Source organism: Cetorhinus maximus, unplaced genomic scaffold (genome assembly GCF_964194155.1).
Source record: "Cetorhinus maximus unplaced genomic scaffold, sCetMax3.hap1.1 HAP1_SCAFFOLD_2613, whole genome shotgun sequence".
Taxonomy (NCBI): domain Eukaryota; kingdom Metazoa; phylum Chordata; class Chondrichthyes; order Lamniformes; family Cetorhinidae; genus Cetorhinus; species Cetorhinus maximus.
Genome location: NW_027598547.1, coordinates 23,045 through 41,603, shown reverse-complemented (window position 1 = coordinate 41,603; position 18,559 = coordinate 23,045). Strand labels below are relative to the sequence as shown.

The following is an 18,559-nucleotide window of genomic DNA, read 5'->3' as shown; positions in this document are numbered from 1 at the left end:
GGTGGGGTGGGGGTGGGTGGGGGTGGGTGGGGGTGGGTGGGGGTGGGTGGGGGTGGGTGGGGGTGCAGTGGGGGTGGGTGGGGGTGGGTGGGTGTGTGGGTGGGGTGGGTGGGGTGGGTGGGGGTGCAGTGGGGGTGGGTGGGGGTGGGTGGGGGTGTGAGTGGGGGTGGGTGGGGGTGGGCGGGAGTGTGGTGGGGGTGGGTGGGTGGGGTTGGGTGTGGTTGGGTGTGGTTGGGCGTGTGGGGGTGGGGGTGGGTGGGGGTGGGTGGGGGTGTGGGTGGGGGTGGGTGGGGGTGGGTGGGGGTGGGTGGGGGTGTGGGTGGGGGTGGGTGGGGGTGGGTGGGGGTGGGTGGGGGTGGGTGGGGGTGGGGGTGGGGGTGGGTGGGGGTGGGGGTGTTTGGGGTGTCCTGGGGCCCAACATTTATCCAGTGAGCAACATCACTGGAATAAAACCAGATGATCTGGGTGATTATCACATTGTTGTTTGTGGGAGCTTGCTGTGCACAAAATGGTTGCCGCGGTTCCTGCCTTACAACAGTGGACGCGCTTTAGACACTCACCAGCGGCCAAACGTCCTGAGGTGGTGAAAGGCGCTAGGGAAATGCAAGTCGGCCTACCGCTGGCTGGAGTAACTGAGCCCTCAGGGAGGGAGACTTTCACTCTGATCGGACTCGGTGGGTGAATCCTCCATCCCCAGGCCCTGTGGGTGCTGAGCCAACACTGGCTGCACCCTCCAGGCTGCCTGGCCACGGATTGAGCACATTCTTTGGCTGGGGAGAGGGGGATTCAGGGCTGGAGTCACTTGTAGGCCTAGTCCCGAACTGTGCAGGCCCAAGGCCTGGGGAGGGGCGGTGGGGGGGGTGGGGGAACGAGCCAGACGGGGAGTGGGGCTAACTGGACACACCTTTCAAGGAGCCAGCACAGGTACGATAGGCCGAGTGGCCTCCTCCTGTGCTGGGGGATTCGAACCCATCTCATCGCGCTCGAACTCTGGCCTCTGCTGAGCCCTCGGGGTCAGAGCACGGCTGTTTGACAGAATGTGCCATGGTCTTTCGCCCCATCTCTGCCCACCGCCCACTCCCCCACCTCTCCGAACCCACCCCCCCCCCAACTCTCCACCCTCCCCCACCCCACCCTCCCCCACAACTACCCCCAGCCTCACTGACCTGCTAACGCTGCCTTGTTTCTGAACCCAATGCAGGGATGAGATGCAGTGCAGCGACTGATCGGCCGCAGGAGCTGCGCCCAAACTCCCAGGTGCATTCGCGATGAGCCTGGCGGCCAATCAGGACGCGGTGCCATTGTCCGAGGGCGCGCTCGCCCTCCAGCTGTCCGACGATGGGCTCCTGCCCTGCTTCTACGGGTTCACCTCGAGACGGTAAGAGGAGGAGCTGCTGGCCCCTCACTGGGGTTCAGGGTCATTGGGTTCAGGGTTCACCAGCAATGAGTTCAGGGTTCACCGTCGCTGGGGTTCGGGGTCTGGGTCACTGGGGTTCAGAGTTCCCGATCACTGGGTTCAGAGTTCACAGTCCCTGGGTCTAGGGTTCACAGTCATTGGGGTTCAGGAATTAGGGTCACTGGGTTCAGAGTTCCCAATTACTGGGGTCAGAGTTCACAGTCTTTGGGGTTCAGAGTTCACAGTCACTGGGGTTCAGGGTTCACAATCACTGGGTTCAGGGTCATTGGGTTCAGAGTTCACAGTCCCTGGGTCTAGGGTTCACAGTCTTTGGGGTTCAGAGTTCACAGTCACTGGGGTTCAGGGTTCACGGTCACTGGGGTTCAAGGTTCACACAATCACTGGGGGATCAGGGTTCACGGGGTCAGTGGGGGTTCAGGGTTCACACGGTAACTGGGTGTTCAGGGTTCACGGGGTCGGTGGGGGTTCAGGATTCACGGGGTCAGTGGGGGGTTCAGGGTTCACGCGGTCACCGGAGGTCCAGGTTTCCTGTGGTCAGTGAGGGTTCAGGGTTTACGCGGTCAGTGGGGGCTCAGGGTTCACAGGGTCACTGGGGGTTCAAGGTTCAGCTTTCTCGGGCTCTATCAGCAGTAAGTTTTTATCTGTTTCTCACAGGGAGGTGGAGGAGCTGCTGAAGGAGAAGCCACTGGGATCCTTCCTGCTTCGAATGAGTGAAAGTCAGGCAGGAATAGTGCTGTCATACAGGTAAATCCCTGACCATCCGTGCACTCTGACCCTCACTGGCTGACCCCCAGTACACTCGGACCCCCACTGACTGATCCTCCAATGCACTCTGACCCTCACTGACTGAGCCCCAGTGCACTCTGACCCTCACTGTCTGACCCCCCAGTGCACTCTGACCCTCAGACCGACCCCCGTGCACTCTGACCCTCACTGACTGACCCTCCATTGCACTCTGACCCTCACTGACTGAGACCCAGTGCACTCTGACCCTCACTGGCTGACCCCTTAGTCCACTCTGACCCTCACTGGCTGACCCCCCCCCGGTGCACTCTGACCCTCACTGGTTGGGGGGGTGGAGAGTAACCAGGTTACAAATTCTGCACAATCTTTAACACGGGTGTGAGTCCTCCCCACCCCTGGTTGACTTGCTCTGCTGGCCCTGGTCCCATAAAACACTGCCTCCTCATGGCCTCCCATGGGATTGCAGTGGGCGAACCCCATCAATTCTCGCTCTGTTGTGACGATAAATATTTTGGCAGAACTCAGTTTACCATTTGACTTATTTTTCTCAGAAGCCTCCCAGCGGAGGCCAAGAATGTGGGCGGGGAGGTGCGGGGAGGAGGGCGAGGGTGCGGGGAGGTGGGGGTGGCGGGGAGGTGGGCAGAGTCAGGGGTTCAAATCCCACCTCCGGCAGCTGGTCGAATTTAAATTCAATGATTAAATCTGGAATGTAAAGCGAGTCTCAGTAATGGTGACCATCAAGGACTGTTGTTAAAAACCCCATCTGGTTCACTAATGCCCCCGTTCGGGGTGGGCACCAGTAATCCCGCAGCTGGGAGGGCTGAGGTCGGCGGGGTGCTTGAGGCTGGAGGGTTCTGAGCTGGTCGTCGTCTGTGCCCATCGGGTGCCCGCGCTAAGATCAGTGTTCACGCTGTGCTCCCCCGGGGAACCGGCAATCACCAGGTGGGGCTAAAGAGGGCTGAGCCAGCCAGGAGCGGGTCAAAGCCCCCTGCCCCGTGCTGTTCAGTGGTGGGATGGAAACCTGTGAATGGAGACAGCTGGGTTCGCCTGACCAATACAGGGAGACGAAAGTCCCTGTAGGGAGGGAAATCTGCCGCCCTTACCCAGTCTGGCCTACACGTGACTCCAGACCCCGTGGTCGGCTCTCACGTGGCCCCCTCTGAAATGGCCGAGCGAGACACTCAGTTCGAGGGGCTGTCAGGGACGGGCAACAAGGGCTGGTCTCGCCAGTGATGCCCGCATCCCATGAAATTATTTTCTTTTAAAAAATTACCTCATGGTTGATCTCCCCCAGTCAGTTCTCGCGATCTGGCCCCACCTGACCATCTCACAACTAAAACCCGCGGGAGGGCAGCCACAAGGGACATGTCTCACCCTGTTCGAACGTGCCGGAGGATGGGTCGGTCGGGGGAGAGGAAGGAGATGTACGGGGGGAGTGACATTCGCTGGGTTGCTCTACAGAGAGATAGCACAGCCACAGTGGGCCAAATGGCCTTCCTCAGCACTGTAACTATTCTGCGACTCTGTGATGTGGAGGGGTCCTTTTTAAAATTCATTCATGAGATGCGGGCGTTGCTGGCCGGGCCCAGCATTTATTGCCCCATCCCTAATTGCCCCCTTGAGAAGGTGGTGGGTGAGCTGCCTTCTTGAACCGCTGTAGTCCCTGTGGTGTAGGTACACCCATCGTGCTGTTAGGGAGGGAGTTCCAGGATTTGGACCCAGCGACAGTGAAGGAACGGCCGATATATTTCCAAGTCAGGATGGTGTGTGGCTTGGAGGGGAACTTCCAGGTGGTGTTCCCCATGTGTCTGCTGCCCCTTGTCCTTCTAGATGGTAGAGGTCGTGGGTTTGGGCGGCGCTGTCGAAGGAGCCTTGGTGAGTTGCTGCAGTGCATCTTGTAGATGGTACACACACTGCTGCTACTGTGCGTCGGTGGTGGAGGGAGTGAATGTTTGTGGATGGGGTGCCGATCAAGCGGGGCTGCTTTGTCCTGGATGGTGTCGAGCTTCTTGAGTGTTGTGGGAGCTGCGCTCATCCAGGGTGCATTGTAAGGTCCCCCCCGCTGCCACCATGTTATAGTTGGTTGTGCCTGGTTCAGGAGCGATTGCAGAGACAGAGGGATGTCTGAACTATGACCGGTCCATTGGAGGAACATCGCTACAGATATACCAGACTATCGGTGTTACTCAGCTGAAACCACGAGCGTTCTGCGCCGTCCACCCCTAGTCATGTGACTCTCTTGCATCATCATGAGGGCGGTACCGTTTCTCCAGCCCCGCCCATTAACCCTTTCGGCCCAGGACCCCACCCCCCCGAACACGACAGGGTGTAGTCTCCTGAGAGTGGAGAGTCGCGGGAGGGGGCAGAATCAAGGGAGCGCTCCCCACACGGAACCCGCATTGTGCCCAACAGGGTGGGTGCCGGTAATGGTAGACAGGAAAGGGAGGGTGCCCGCTTTCACCAGGGCTCCACCATTCGCCAGGCCCTCCTCAGGAAACTGGGGTCACGAAGTGCGTGCCCTTTGACCCACCCGCCACCCCGCTCGCCCCCATTACTAACCATCCCCCACTCCTCCTGACCCCAGCTCCCCCCAGGCCAATGCCTCTGTCAGACGGGAGGGGAGGATAGCTGGGGGTGGGGGGTGTCGGGGTCCCTGCGGTGACCGGGCTAACTGACTCTTCGCCCTGTGTTCTGACCCCAGTGGGACTGACCGATGCCGTCACTTCATCATCGAGCAGCGGCCGGAGCACCGCTACCGGATCCTGGGCGAAGAGCTGCTGCACGACAGCATCCCCGAGCTGCTCGACTTCCACAAGAAGGTCCCCATCTTACCCTTCGTAGAATACCTGACGACAGCCTGCGAAAAGGTACAATAGGAGGGGCACTGGAGCTGAGCCGGGGTCTGACAAACAACACGCCAGGGCTTGGGTCGGAGGTAGGATAAACCTGGGCCAGGGCCTATCAGACACCAGGGCCTGGGCCTAAAGTGATATATAATAGACCAGGGCCTTCAGTGATATATAATAGACCAGGGCCTATAGTGATGTACAATAGACCAGGGCCTACAGTGATGTACGATAGACCAGGGGCTAAAGTGATGTACAATAGACCAGGGCCTACAGTGATGTACGATAGACCAGGGGCTAAAGTGATGTACGATAGACCAGGGCCTAAAGTGATGTACAATAGACCAGGGCCTACAGTGATGTACGATAGACCAGGGGCTAAAGTGATGTACGATAGACCAGGGCCTAAAGTGATGTACAATAAACCAAGGGCTAAAGTGTTGTACAATAGACCAGGGCCTAAAGTGATGTACAATAGACCAGGGCCTAAAGTGATGTACAATAGACCAAGGGCTAAAGTGTTGTACAATAGACCAGGGCCTAAAGTGATGTACAATAGACCAGGGCCTAAAGTGATGTACGATAGACCAGGGGCTAAAGTGATGTACAATAGACCATTGGCTAAAGTGATGTACGATAGACCAGGGCCTAAAGTGATGTACAATAGACCAGGGGCTAAAGTGATGTATGATAGACCAGGGGCTAAAGTGATGTACAATAGACCAGGGCCTACAGTGAGATACGATACACCAGGGTTACAGTGAGATACGATACACCAGGGTTATAGTGAGATACGATACACCAGGGTCTACAGTGAGATACGATACACCAGGGTTATAGTGAGATACGATACACCAGGGTCTACAGTGAGATACGATACACCAGGGTTATAGTGAGATACGATACACCAGGGTCTACAGTGAGATACGATACACCAGGGTTATAGTGAGATACGATACACCAGGGTTATAGTGAGATACGATACACCAGGGTTATAGTGAGATACGATACACCAGGGTCTACAGTGAGATACGATACACCAGGGTCTACAGTGAGATACGATACACCAGGGTCTACAGTGAGATACGATACACCAGGGTCTACAGTGAGATATGATACACCAGGGTCTACAGTGAGATACGATACACCAAGGTCTACAGTGAGATACGATACACCAGGCTTGATAGTGAGATACGATACACCAGGGCCTACAGTGAGATACGATACACCAGGGCCTACAGTGAGATACGATACACCAGGGTCTACAGTGAGATACGATACACCAGGGTTGATAGTGAGATACGATACACCAGGGTCTACAGTGAGATACGATACACCAGGGTTATAGTGAGATACGATACACCAGGGTTGATAGTGAGATACGATACACCAGGGTCTACAGTGAGATACGATACACCAGGGTTATAGTGAGATACGATACACCAGGGTTGATAGTGAGATACGATACACCAGGGTCTACAGTGAGATACGATACACCAGGGTTGATAGTGAGATACGATACACCAGGGCCTACAGTGAGATACGATACACCAGGGCCTACAGTGAGATACGATACACCAGGTTCTACAGTGAGATACGATACACCAAGGCCTTGGCCTTCCAATCCAGTTGCCTACTCAGCCTGAATACATTCCTGAAGGTTTCCCCATACGGCCTCCCCTCTCCAGTCTCCCTGCCCCCTCTCCTCCTGCACTGGTCACACTACATGTCAATCGCCATGAAGCCCCGCCTTCTCATGGCTGATTCGACGGGCAACCGACTCTCACTCACCAATTGGATGATCCTTGACCGTCGGTTAAACGGCCCACCCGCCCGGCTCCCCCCCGCATCTCTGATATTTCCATCGGAAAGAGTCAAAGGCGTTGGTGGAATTATGTCCCTGAAAATAGGGTCCTGAGGATTTTATCCCCGTAGATTGATCATTGACCCCCGGAGACGCCAGTCCTGCCCTGGTGGAGTTGGCAACTCCTGTCCTACAGTGCGGCACTGGACACTGAGGTCTCAGGGCAACGCGTGACCTCCCACCCCCGGGGTCTGGGGTTAATGTTCAGCGTCTGACCCCAGTGCCAAGTGATGAGATTGTCTGAGCTGATTGTTCCGGGCAGTTGGGTCAAGGGAAGTGGCAATAGTGACGTGCGGGTTTATCCTTGTCCCTGTCCCCAGGTTCCTGATAAACTTTACGAGGATATCGACAGGATCCGGAGGAGGAGGCCGGGTGCCTGTGAGGCGGGAGGAGAAGGACCCACTACCGGTGTCGCTCCCAATGCGCCGGAGGATGGGGCAGGATCCACCTCGTTACCGGGAGCGACGGCCTTTGACCCCAAGGTCACGCGCGATCCCCATCACTGGGCAGCGGAGGGGGCAGCGAAGGCCACACTGGACGATACCACCTATCAGGAGGTGACGATCGACAGACACACCCCATTCAGCAGAATCCCACCAATCAGGGAGCGGGAGGGACTGTTGCCCCTGGAAACAGGAAAGGGCCCCGGCACTGGGCGCGGAAACCCTGTCCCACTTACTGGCGGCCACTGGCTGTCACTGGACATCACTGGGTGTTGCTAGGTGTCAGTGGGCATTAAGCACCACTTGGTGTCACTGGATGTCATTGACACTGGATGTCACTGGCGTTGCTGGTTGCCATTGAATTCCAGTGAGAGTTGCTGGATGTCACTGGCCATCTTTAGGATTCACTGGGTGTCACTGGGTGCAACTGTGTGTCACTGGGTGACGCTTAGAGTCACTGGTTATCACTGGGAGTCACTGCGTGTCACCAATGAGTTATTGAATGTCACTGGATGTCATTGAGCCTCACTGGGTATCACTGGATGTCCTTGAGTAACTGGGTGTCTGTTACGGACAGGAGGGGATTAATTTAAACCGCACTAATTTCACCTCTCGCCACCCCTCCATAAACAGAAAGGTGTTCTTGATTTGTTTCCCTCTTTATAAACAGTTACATACTTCCCAACCCCTCAGGTTTGGTGCGATCCAATTTTCTACTAATAACCCCAAAGCAAACTCAGAGGGTTAGTTTATGTTTCACACACTCAAAATGCGGGAGGAGGGTGATAATATTCATACAGTAACAGAGGGATAGAGAAAAGAAAGGTTTACAGTGCAGAGACCACAGAGAAAAGAAATATTATTTCACCTGGGTTCCAGAGTCCTGAATCAAAGTTCAATGAGGTATTCCTTCACGGTGGTGGGCAGGTTGAAAACCGATGCTGGATAATTCACTTTTCCAGTGGTGTTGACTTCACATGACGAGATAGGCATGCAGAGATGATTCAGTCTGGTGGGTGATGGTACAGAATCTCCAGCAGAAGCAGTATAGATGGGGCCAGGTGTTCAAGCTGGGCCAGGGCTCCTTGTCTGTGAGGCTGCTAGTTAGGTGGTAAAATGGCAGACTGGGCTTTGCAGTTCAGCAAAGGCAATATGAATGGTTCCAGCAGCCAGAGGCCGATGTCACATTATTCCAATCTTTTCACAATGCCTTTGGCAAAGGACGTATATCCCTTGTCTGGACACCCCTGAGATTGTTAAGTGTCCCGACCATTACGAATTGAAAGGAAGCTCGCGGGTTCTTTGTCTTAGCAGACGAGCAGACTCCTGTTGGCCAGCCTGGGTTATGAACTGCAGATGGCTTTTGTACAGCTCTCCCTGAATTTGGTCCATGCAGCTCATAATGTGTCATTAGTGCCTCTTCAGAGGTAACGAGGTGCGGGGATTTCTCTGGTACTGCCAGGTAGCTCCATCTGTTTGAGGGCTACAGACAGACATAGGTTCAACCATGTTAGGTCTGTGCTCAGTTTTAAATTTTTAGAGATAGCAGTGGGCATATCTGTATATATTTTATAAAAGAAATATACAGCGTGAGAAAGTAAACCTTTCTTTTCTCTATCCCTCTTTTACTGTATGAATATTATCACCCTCCGCCTGCATTTTGAATGCATGAACAATAAACTAACCCTCTGAGTTCATCCTATCTCAAGTTTGCTGTGGGGTTATTAGTAGAAAATTGGATCACAGTGGCATTGTGGCTCATAGTGTATCAAATATAAGAAAGTCACTAATACATCCAATGGGGAATTCAGGAGAAACTTCTTTACCCAGGGAGCGGGGAGAATGTGGGACTCGCTCCCGCGGGGAGCGGGGAGAATGTGGGACTCGCTTCCACGGGGAGCGGGGAGAATGTGGGACTCGCTCCCACGGGGAGCGGGGAGAATGTGGGACTCGCTCCCGCGGGGAGTGGTCGAGGTGAATCGCAGAGATGGATTGAAGGGGAGGGGAAGCTGGATAAACACATGAGGGAGAGAGGAATAGAAGGATATGTTGATGGGGGGGAGAGGGAGAGGGGGGTGGGAGGAGGCTCGTGTGGGGCAGAAACACCAGCACGGAGCAGAGGGGCTGAATGGCCTGTTTCTGTGCTATAGACTTGGTGACGTGTGGTTTATCCTTGTCCCTGTCCCCAGGTTCCTGATAAACTTTACGAGGATATCGACAAGATCCGGAGGAGGAGGCCGGGTGCCTGCGAGGCGGGAGGAGGAGGACCCGCTGCCGGTGTCTCTCCCAACGCGCCGGAGGATGGGGCAGGATCCACCTCATTACTGGGACCGACGGCCTTTGACCCCAAGGCCGCGCGCGATCCCCATCACTGGGCAGCGGAAGGGGCAGCGAAGGCCACACTGGACAATGCCGCCTATCAGGAGGTGACGATCGACAGACACACCCCATTCAGCAGAATCCCACCAATCAGGGAGCGGGAGGGACTGTTACCCCTGGAAACAGTCAAACTTGAGATAGGATGAACTCAGTGGGTTAGTTTATTTTTCATACACTCGAAATGCGGGAGGAGGGTGATAATATTCATACAGTAACAGAGGGATAGAGAAAAGAAAGGTTTACAGTGCAGAGGCCACAGAGAAAAGAAATATTATTTCACCTGGGTTCCAGAGTCCTGAATCAAAGTTTAATGAGGTATTCCTTCACGGTGGTGGGCAGGTTGAAAACCGATGCTGGATAATTCACTTTTCCAGTGGTGTTGACTTCACATGACGAGATAGGCATGCAGAGATGATTCAGTCTGGTGTGTGATGGTACAGAATCTCCAGCAGAAGCAGTGTAGATGGGGCCAGGTGTTCAACCTGGGCCAGAGCTCCTTGTCTGTGAGGCTGCTAGTTAGGTGGTAAAATGGCAGACTGGGCTTTGCAGTTCAGCAAAGGCAATATGAATGGTTCCAGCAGCCAGAGGCCGATGTCACATTATTCCCATCTTTTCACAATGCCTTTGGCAAAGGACATATATCCCTCGTCTGGACCCCCTAGATTGTTAAGCGTCCCGACCATTACGAATTGAAAGGAAGGTTGCGGGTTCTTTGTCTTAGCAGACAAGCAGACTCCTGTTGGCCAGCCTGGGTTATGAACTTCAGATGGCTTTTGTACAGCTCTCCCTGAATTTGGTCCATGCAGCTCATGATGTGTCATTAGTGCCTCTTCAGAGGTAACGAGGTGCGGGGATTTCTCTGGTTCTGCCAGGTAGCTCCATCTGTTTGAGGGTTATAGACAGACATAGGTTCAACCATGTTAGGTCTGTGCTCAGTTTTAAATTTTTAGAGATAGCAGTGGGCATATCTGTATATATTTTATAAAAGAAATATACAGCGTGAGAAAGTAAACCTTTCTTTTCTCTATCCCTCTTTTACTGTATGAATATTATCACCCTCCTCTTGCATTTTGAATGTGTGAACAATAAACTAACCCTTTGAGTTCATCCTATCTCAAGTTTGCTGTGGGGTTATTAGTAGAAAATTGGATCACAGTGGCAAAGTAGCTCACTGTGTATTAAATCTAAGACAGTCACTAACACATCCAATGGGGAATTCAGGAGAAACTTCTTTACCCAGAGAGCGGGGAGAATGTGGGACTCGCTCCCACGGGGAATGGGGAGAATGTGGGACTCGCTCCCACAGGGAGCGGGGAGAATGTGGGACTCGCTCCCACGGGGAGCAGGGAGAATGTGGGACTCGCTCCCACGGGGAGCGGGGAGAATGTGGGACTCGCTCCCGCGGGGAGCGGGGAGAATGTGGGACTCGCTCCCGCGGGGAGCGGGGAGAATGTGGGACTCGCTCCCACGGGGAGCGGGGAGAATGTGGGACTCGCTCCCGCGGGGAGCGGGGAGAATGTGGGACTCGCTCCCGCGGGGAGCGGGGAGAATGTGGGACTCGCTCCCACGGGGAGTGGGGAGAATGTGGGACTCGCTCCCACGGGGAGTGGTCGAGGTGAATCGCAGAGATGGATTGAAGGGGGGGAAGCTGGATAAACACATGAGGGAGAGAGGAATAGAAGGATATGTTGATGGGGGAGAGGGAGAGGGGGTGGGAGGAGGCTCGTGTGGGGGAGCAACACCAGCACGGAGCAGGGGGGCCGAATGGCCTGTTTCTGTGAGGGAGACTTGGTGACGTGTGGTTTATACTTGTCCCTGTCCCCAGGTTCCTGATAAACTTTACGAGGATATCGACAGGATCCGGAGGAGGAGGCCGGGTGCCTGTGAGGCGGGAGGAGGAGGACCCACTGCCGGTGTCACTCCCAATCCACCGGACGATGGGGCAGGATCCACTTCGTTACCAGGACCGACGGCCTTTGACCCCAAGGCCGCGCGCGATCCCCATCACTGGGCAGCGGAAGGGGCAGCGAAGGCCACACTGGACAATGCCGCCTATCAGAAGGTGACGATCGACAGACACACCCCATTCAGCAGAATCCCACCAATCAGGGAGCAGGAGAGACTGTCACCCCAGGAAACAGTCAAACTTCAGATAGGATGAACTTAGAGGGTTAGTTTATTTTTCATACACTCGAAATGCGGGAGGAGGGTGATAACATTCATACAGTAAAAGAGGGATAGAGAAAAGAAAGGTTTACAGTGCAGAGACCACAGAGAAAAGAAATATTATTTCACCTGGGTTCCAGAGTCCTGAATCAAAGTTCAATGAGGTATTCCTTCACGGTGGTGGGCAGGTTGAAAACCAATGCTGGATAATTCACTTTTCCAGTGGTGTTGACTTCACATGATGAGATAGGCATGCAGAGATGATTCAGTCCGGTAGGTGATGGTACAGAATCTCCAGCAGAGTGTAGTGTAGATGGGGCCAGGTGTTCAACCTGGGCCAGAGCTCCTTGTCTGTGAGACTGCTAGTTAGGTGGCAAAATGGCAGACTGAGCTTTGCAGTTCAGCAAAGGCAATATGAATGGTTCCAGCAGCCAGAGGCCGATGTCACATTATCCCCATCTTTTCACAATGCCTTTGGCAAAGGACATATATCCCTCGTCTGGAACCCCGAGATTGTTAAGTGTCCCAACCATTACGAATCGAAAGGAAGGTTGTGGGTTCTTTGCCTTAGCAGACAAGCAGACTCCTATTGGCCAGCCTGGGTTATGAACTGCAGATGGCTTTTGTACAGCTCTCCCTGAATTTGGTCCATGCAGCTCATGATGTGTCATTAGTGCCTCTTCAGAGGTAATGAGGTGCGGGGATTTCTTTGGTACTGCCAGGTAGCTCCATCTGTTTGAGCGTTACAGACAGACATAGGTTCAACCATGTTAGGTCTGTGCTCAGATTTAAATTTTTAGAGATAGCAGTGGGCATATCTGTATATATTTTATAAAAGAAATATACAGCGTGAGAAAGTAAACCTTTCTTTTCTCTATCCCGCTTTTACTGTATGAATGTTAGCACCCTCCTCTTGCATTTTGAGTGTGTGAACAATAAACTAACCCACTGAGTTCATCCTATCTCAAGTTTGCTGTGGGGTTATTAGTAGAAAATTGGATCACAGTGGCAAAGTGGCTCACTGTGTATTAAATATAAGAAAGTCACTAACACATCCAATGGGGAATTCAGGAGAAACTTCTTTACCCAGAGAGCGGGGAGAATGTGGGACTCGCTCCCACAGGGAGTAGGGAGAATGTGGGACTCGCTCCCACAGGGAGTGGTCGAGGTGGATCGCAGAGATGGATTGAAGTGGGGAGGAAGCTGGATAAACACATGAGGGAGAGAGGAATAGAAGGATATGTTGATGGGGGGAGAGGGAGAGGGGGGTGGGAGGAGGCTCGTGTGGGGCAGGAACACCAGCACGGAGCAGAGGGGCTGAATGGCCTGTTTCTGTGCTATAGACTTGGTGACGTGTGGTTTATCCTTGTCCCTGTCCCCAGGTTCCTGATAAACTTTACGAGGATATCGACAAGATCCGGAGGAGGAAGCCGGGTGCCTGTGAGGCGGGAGGAGGAGGACCCACTGCCGGTGTCGCTCCCAACGTGCCGGAGGATTGGGCAGGATCCACCTCGTTACCGGGACTGATGGCCTTTGACCCCAAGGCCGCGCGCGATCCCCATCACTGGGCCGCGGAAGGGGCAGCGAAGGCCACACTGGACAATGCCGCCTATCAGGAGGTGACGATCGACAGACACACCCCATTCAGCAGAATCCCACCAATCAGGGAGCGGGAGGGACTGTTACCCCTGGAAACAGTCAAACTTGAGATAGGATGAACTCAGTGGGTTAGTTTATTTTTCATACACTCGAAATGCGGGAGGAGGGTGATAATATTCATACAGTAACAGAGGGATAGAGAAAAGAAAGGTTTACAGTGCAGAGGCCACAGAGAAAGGAAATATTATTTCTCCTGGGTTCCAGAGACCTGAATCAAAGTTCAATGAGGTATTCCTTCACGGTGGTGGGCAGGTTGAAAACCGATGCTGGATAATTCACTTTTCCAGTGGTGTTGACTTCACATGATGAGATAGGCATGCAGAGATGATTCAGTCTGGTGTGTGATGGTACAGAATCTCCAGCAGAAGCAGTGTAGATGGGGCCAGGTGTTCAACCTGGGCCAGGGCTCCTTGTCTGTGAGGCTGCTAGTTAGGTGGTAAAATGGCAGACTGGGCTTTGCAGTTCAGCAAAGGCAATATGAATGGTTCCAGCAGCCAGAGGCCGATGTCACATTATTCCCATCTTTTCACAATGCCTTTGGCAAAGGACATATATCCCTCGTCTGGAACCCCGAGATTGTTAAGTGTCCCGACCATTACGAATCGAAAGGAAGGTTGCAGGTTCTTTGTCTTAGCAGACAAGCAGACTCCTGTTGGCCAACCTGGGTTATGAACTGCAGATGGCTTTTGTACAGCTCTCCCTGAATTTGGTCCATGCAGCTCATGATGTGTCATTAGTGCCTCTTCAGAAGTAACGAGGTGCGGGGATTTCTCTGGTTCTGCCAGGTAGCTCCATCTGTTTGAGGGTTACAGACAGACATAGGTTCAACCATGTTAGGTCTGTGCTCAGATTTAAATTTTTAGAGATAGCAGTGGGCATATCTGTATATATTTTATAAAAGAAATATACAGCGTGAGAAAGTAAACCTTTCTTTTCTCTATCCCGCTTTTACTGTATGAATGTTAGCACCCTCCTCTTGCATTTTGAGTGTGTGAACAATAAACTAACCCACTGAGTTCATCCTATCTCAAGTTTGCTGTGGGGTTATTAGTAGAAAATTGGATCACAGTGGCATTGTGGCTCATAGTGTATTAAATATAAGAAAGTCACTAACACATCCAGTGGGGAATTCAGGAGAAACTTCTTTACCCAGAGAGCGGGGAGAATGTGGGACTCACTCCCACGGGGAGCGGGGAGAATGTGGGACTCGCTCCCGCGGGGAGCGGGGGAGAATGTGGGACTCGTTCCCACGGGGAGCGGGGAGAATGTGGGACTCGCTCCCACAGGGAATGGGGAGAATGTGGGACTCGCTCCCATGGGGAGCGGGGAGAATGTGGGACTCGCTCCCACGGGGAGCGGGGAGAATGTGGGACTCGCTCCCACGGGGAGCGGGGAGAATGTGGGACTCGCTCCCACGGGGAGCGGGGAGAATGTGGGACTCGCTCCCACGGGGAGCGGGGAGAATGTGGGACTCGCCCCCGCGGGGAGCGGGGAGAATGTGGGACTCGTTCCCACGGGGAGCGGGGAGAATGTGGGACTCGCTCCCACGGGGAGCGGGGAGAATGTGGGACTCGCTCCCACGGGGAGCGGGGAGAATGTGGGACTCGCTCCCACGGGGAGCGGGGAGAATGTGGGACTCGCTCCCACGGGGAGTGGTCGAGGTAAATCGCAGAGATGGATTGAAGGGGGGGAAGCTGGATAAACACATGAGGGAGAGAGGAATAGAAGGATATGTTTATGGGGGAGAGGGAGAGTGGGTGGGAGGAGGCTCGTGTGGGGGAGCAACACCAGCACGGAGCAGGGGGGCCGAATGGCCTGTTTCTGTGAGGGAGACTTGGTGACGTGTGGTTTATCCTTGTCCCTGTCCCCAGGTTCCTGATAAACATTACGAGGATATCGACAAGATCCGGAGGAGGAGGCTGGGTGCCTGTGAGGCGGGAGGAGGAGGACCCACTGCCGGTGTCACTCCCAACCCACCGGAGGATGGGGCAGGATCCACTTCGTTACCAGGACCGACGGCCTTTGACCCCAAGGCCGCGCGCGATCCCCATCACTGGGCCGCGGAAGGGGCAGCGAAGGCCACACTGGACAATGCCGCCTATCAGGAGGTGAAGATTGACAGACACACCCCATTCAGCAGAATCCCACCAATCAGGGAGCAGGAGAGACTGTCACCCCAGGAAACAGTCAAACTTGAGATAGGATGCACTTAGAGGGTTAGTTTATTTTTCATACACTCGAAATGCGGGAGGAGGGTGATAACATTCATACAGTAAAAGAGGGATAGAGAAAAGAAAGGTTTACAGTGCAGAGACCACAGAGAAAAGAAATATTATTTCACCTGGGTTCCAGAGTCCTGAATCAAAGTTCAATGAGGTATTCCTTCACGGTGGTGGGCAGGTTGAAAACCGATGCTGGATAATTCACTTTTCCAGTGGTGTTGACTTCACATGACGAGATAGGCATGCAGAGATGATTCAGTCCGGTAGGTGATGGTACAGAATCTCCAGCAGAAGCAGTGTAGATGGGGCCAGGTGTTCAACCTGGGCCAGAGCTCCTTGTCTGTGAGGCTGCTAGTTAGGTGGCAAAATGGCAGACTGAGCTTTGCAGTTCAGCAAAGGCAATATGAATGGTTCCAGCAGCCAGAGGCCGATGTCACATTATCCCCATCTTTTCACAATGCCTTTGGCAAAGGACATATATCCCTCGTCTGGAACCCCGAGATTGTTAAGTGTCCCAACTATTACGAATCGAAAGGAAGGTTGTGGGTTCTTTGCCTTAGCAGACAAGCAGACTCCTATTGGCCAGCCTGGGTTATGAACTGCAGATGGCTTTTGTACAGCTCTCCCTGAATTTGGTCCATGCAGCTCATGATGTGTCATTAGTGCCTCTTCAGAGGTAATGAGGTGCGGGGATTTCTTTGGTACTGCCAGGTAGCTCCATCTGTTTGAGCGTTACAGACAGACATGGGTTCAACCATGTTAGGTCTGTGCTCAGATTTAAATTTTTAGAGATAGCAGTGGGCATATCTGTATATATTTTATAAAAGAAATATACAGCGTGAGAAAGTAAACCTTTCTTTTCTCTATCCCGCTTTTACTGTATGAATGTTAGCACCCTCCTCTTGCATTTTGAGTGTGTGAACAATAAACTAACCCACTGAGTTCATCCTATCTCAAGTTTGCTGTGGGGTTATTAGTAGAAAATTGGATCACAGTGGCAAAGTGGCTCACTGTGTATTAAATATAAGAAAGTCACTAACACATCCAATGGGGAATTCAGGAGAAACTTCTTTACCCAGAGCGCGGGGAGAATGTGGGACTCGCTCCCAAAGGGAGTAGGGAGAATGTGGGACTCGCTCCCACAGGGAGTGGTCGAGGTGGATCGCAGAGATGGATTGAAGTGGGGAGGAAGCTGGATAAACACATGAGGGAGAGAGGAATAGAAGGATATGTTGATGGGGGGAGAGGGAGAGGGGGGTGGGAGGAGGCTCGTGTGGGGCAGGAACACCAGCACGGAGCAGAGGGGCCAAATGGCCTGTTTCTGTGCTATAGACTTGGTGACGTGTGGTTTATCCTTGTCCCTGTCCCCAGGTTCCTGATAAACTTTACGAGGATATCGACAAGATCCGGAGGAGGAAGCCGGGTGCCTGTGAGGCGGGAGGAGGAGGACCCACTGCCGGTGTCGCTCCCAACGTGCCGGAGGATTGGGCAGGATCCACCTCGTTACCGGGACTGATGGCCTTTGACCCCAAGGCCGCGCGCGATCCCCATCACTGGGCCGCGGAAGGGGCAGCGAAGGCCACACTGGACAATGCCGCCTATCAGGAGGTGACGATCGACAGACACACCCCATTCAGCAGAATCCCACCAATCAGGGAGCGGGAGGGACTGTTACCCCTGGAAACAGTTAAACTTGAGATAGGATGAACTCAGTGGGTTAGTTTATTTTTCATACACTCGAAATGCGGGAGGAGGGTGATAATATTCATACAGTAACAGAGGGATAGAGAAAAGAAAGGTTTACAGTGCAGAGGCCACAGAGAAAGGAAATATTATTTCTCCTGGGTTCCAGAGACCTGAATCAAAGTTTAATGAGGTATTCCTTCACGGTGGTGGGCAGGTTGAAAACCGATGCTGGATAATTCACTTTTCCAGTGGTGTTGACTTCACATGACGAGATAGGCATGCAGAGATGATTCAGTCTGGTGTGTGATGGTACAGAATCTCCAGCAGAAGCAGTGTAGATGGGGCCAGGTGTTCAACCTGGGCCAGGGCTCCTTGTCTGTGAGGCTGCTAGTTAGGTGGTAAAATGGCAGACTGGGGTTTGCAGTTCAGCAAAGGCAATATGAATGGTTCCAGCAGCCAGAGGCCGATGTCACATTATTCCCATCTTTTCACAATGCCTTTGGCAAAGGACATATATCCCTCGTCTGGACCCCCGAGATTGTTAAGTGTCCCGACCATTACGAATCGAAAGGAAGGTTGCAGGTTCTTTGTCTTAGCAGACAAGCAGACTCCTGTTGGCCAACCTGGGTTATGAACTGCAGATGGCTTTTGTACAGCTCTCCCTGAATTTGGTCCATGCAGCTCATGATGTGTCATTAGTGCCTCTTCAGAAGTAACGAGGTGCGGGGATTTCTCTGGTTCTGCCAGGTAGCTCCATCTGTTTGAGCGTTACAGACAGACATAGGTTCAACCATGTTAGGTCTGTGCTCAGATTTAAATTTTTAGAGATAGCAGTGGGCATATCTGTATATATTTTATAAAAGAAATATACAGCGTGAGAAAGTAAACCTTTCTTTTCTCTATCCCGCTTTTACTGTATGAATGTTAGCACCCTCCTCTTGCATTTTGAGTGTGTGAACAATAAACTAACCCACTGAGTTCATCCTATCTCAAGTTTGCTGTGGGGTTATTAGTAGAAAATTGGATCACAGTGGCATTGTGGCTCATAGTGTATTAAATATAAGAAAGTCACTAACACATCCAGTGGGGAATTCAGGAGAAACTTCTTTACCCAGAGAGCGGGGAGAATGTGG

General features: G+C 53.1%; 1 protein-coding gene across 1 annotated transcript in view; it reads left to right on the top strand.

Moving 5' to 3' along the window:
* Window positions 1-1,206: 1,206 nt before the first annotated feature.
* LOC144677509 (uncharacterized) overlaps window positions 1,207-18,559 on the top strand; it is a 37,547-nt gene continuing 20,194 nt past the window's right edge. Inside the window, exons 1-3 of the mRNA XM_078537580.1 lie at window positions 1,207-1,378; window positions 2,072-2,161; window positions 4,863-5,028. Of these exons, the coding sequence (XP_078393706.1) occupies window positions 1,269-1,378; window positions 2,072-2,161; window positions 4,863-5,028 (366 nt within the window). The 5' untranslated portion in view covers window positions 1,207-1,268. The remainder of the gene's footprint in view (window positions 1,379-2,071; window positions 2,162-4,862; window positions 5,029-18,559) is intronic.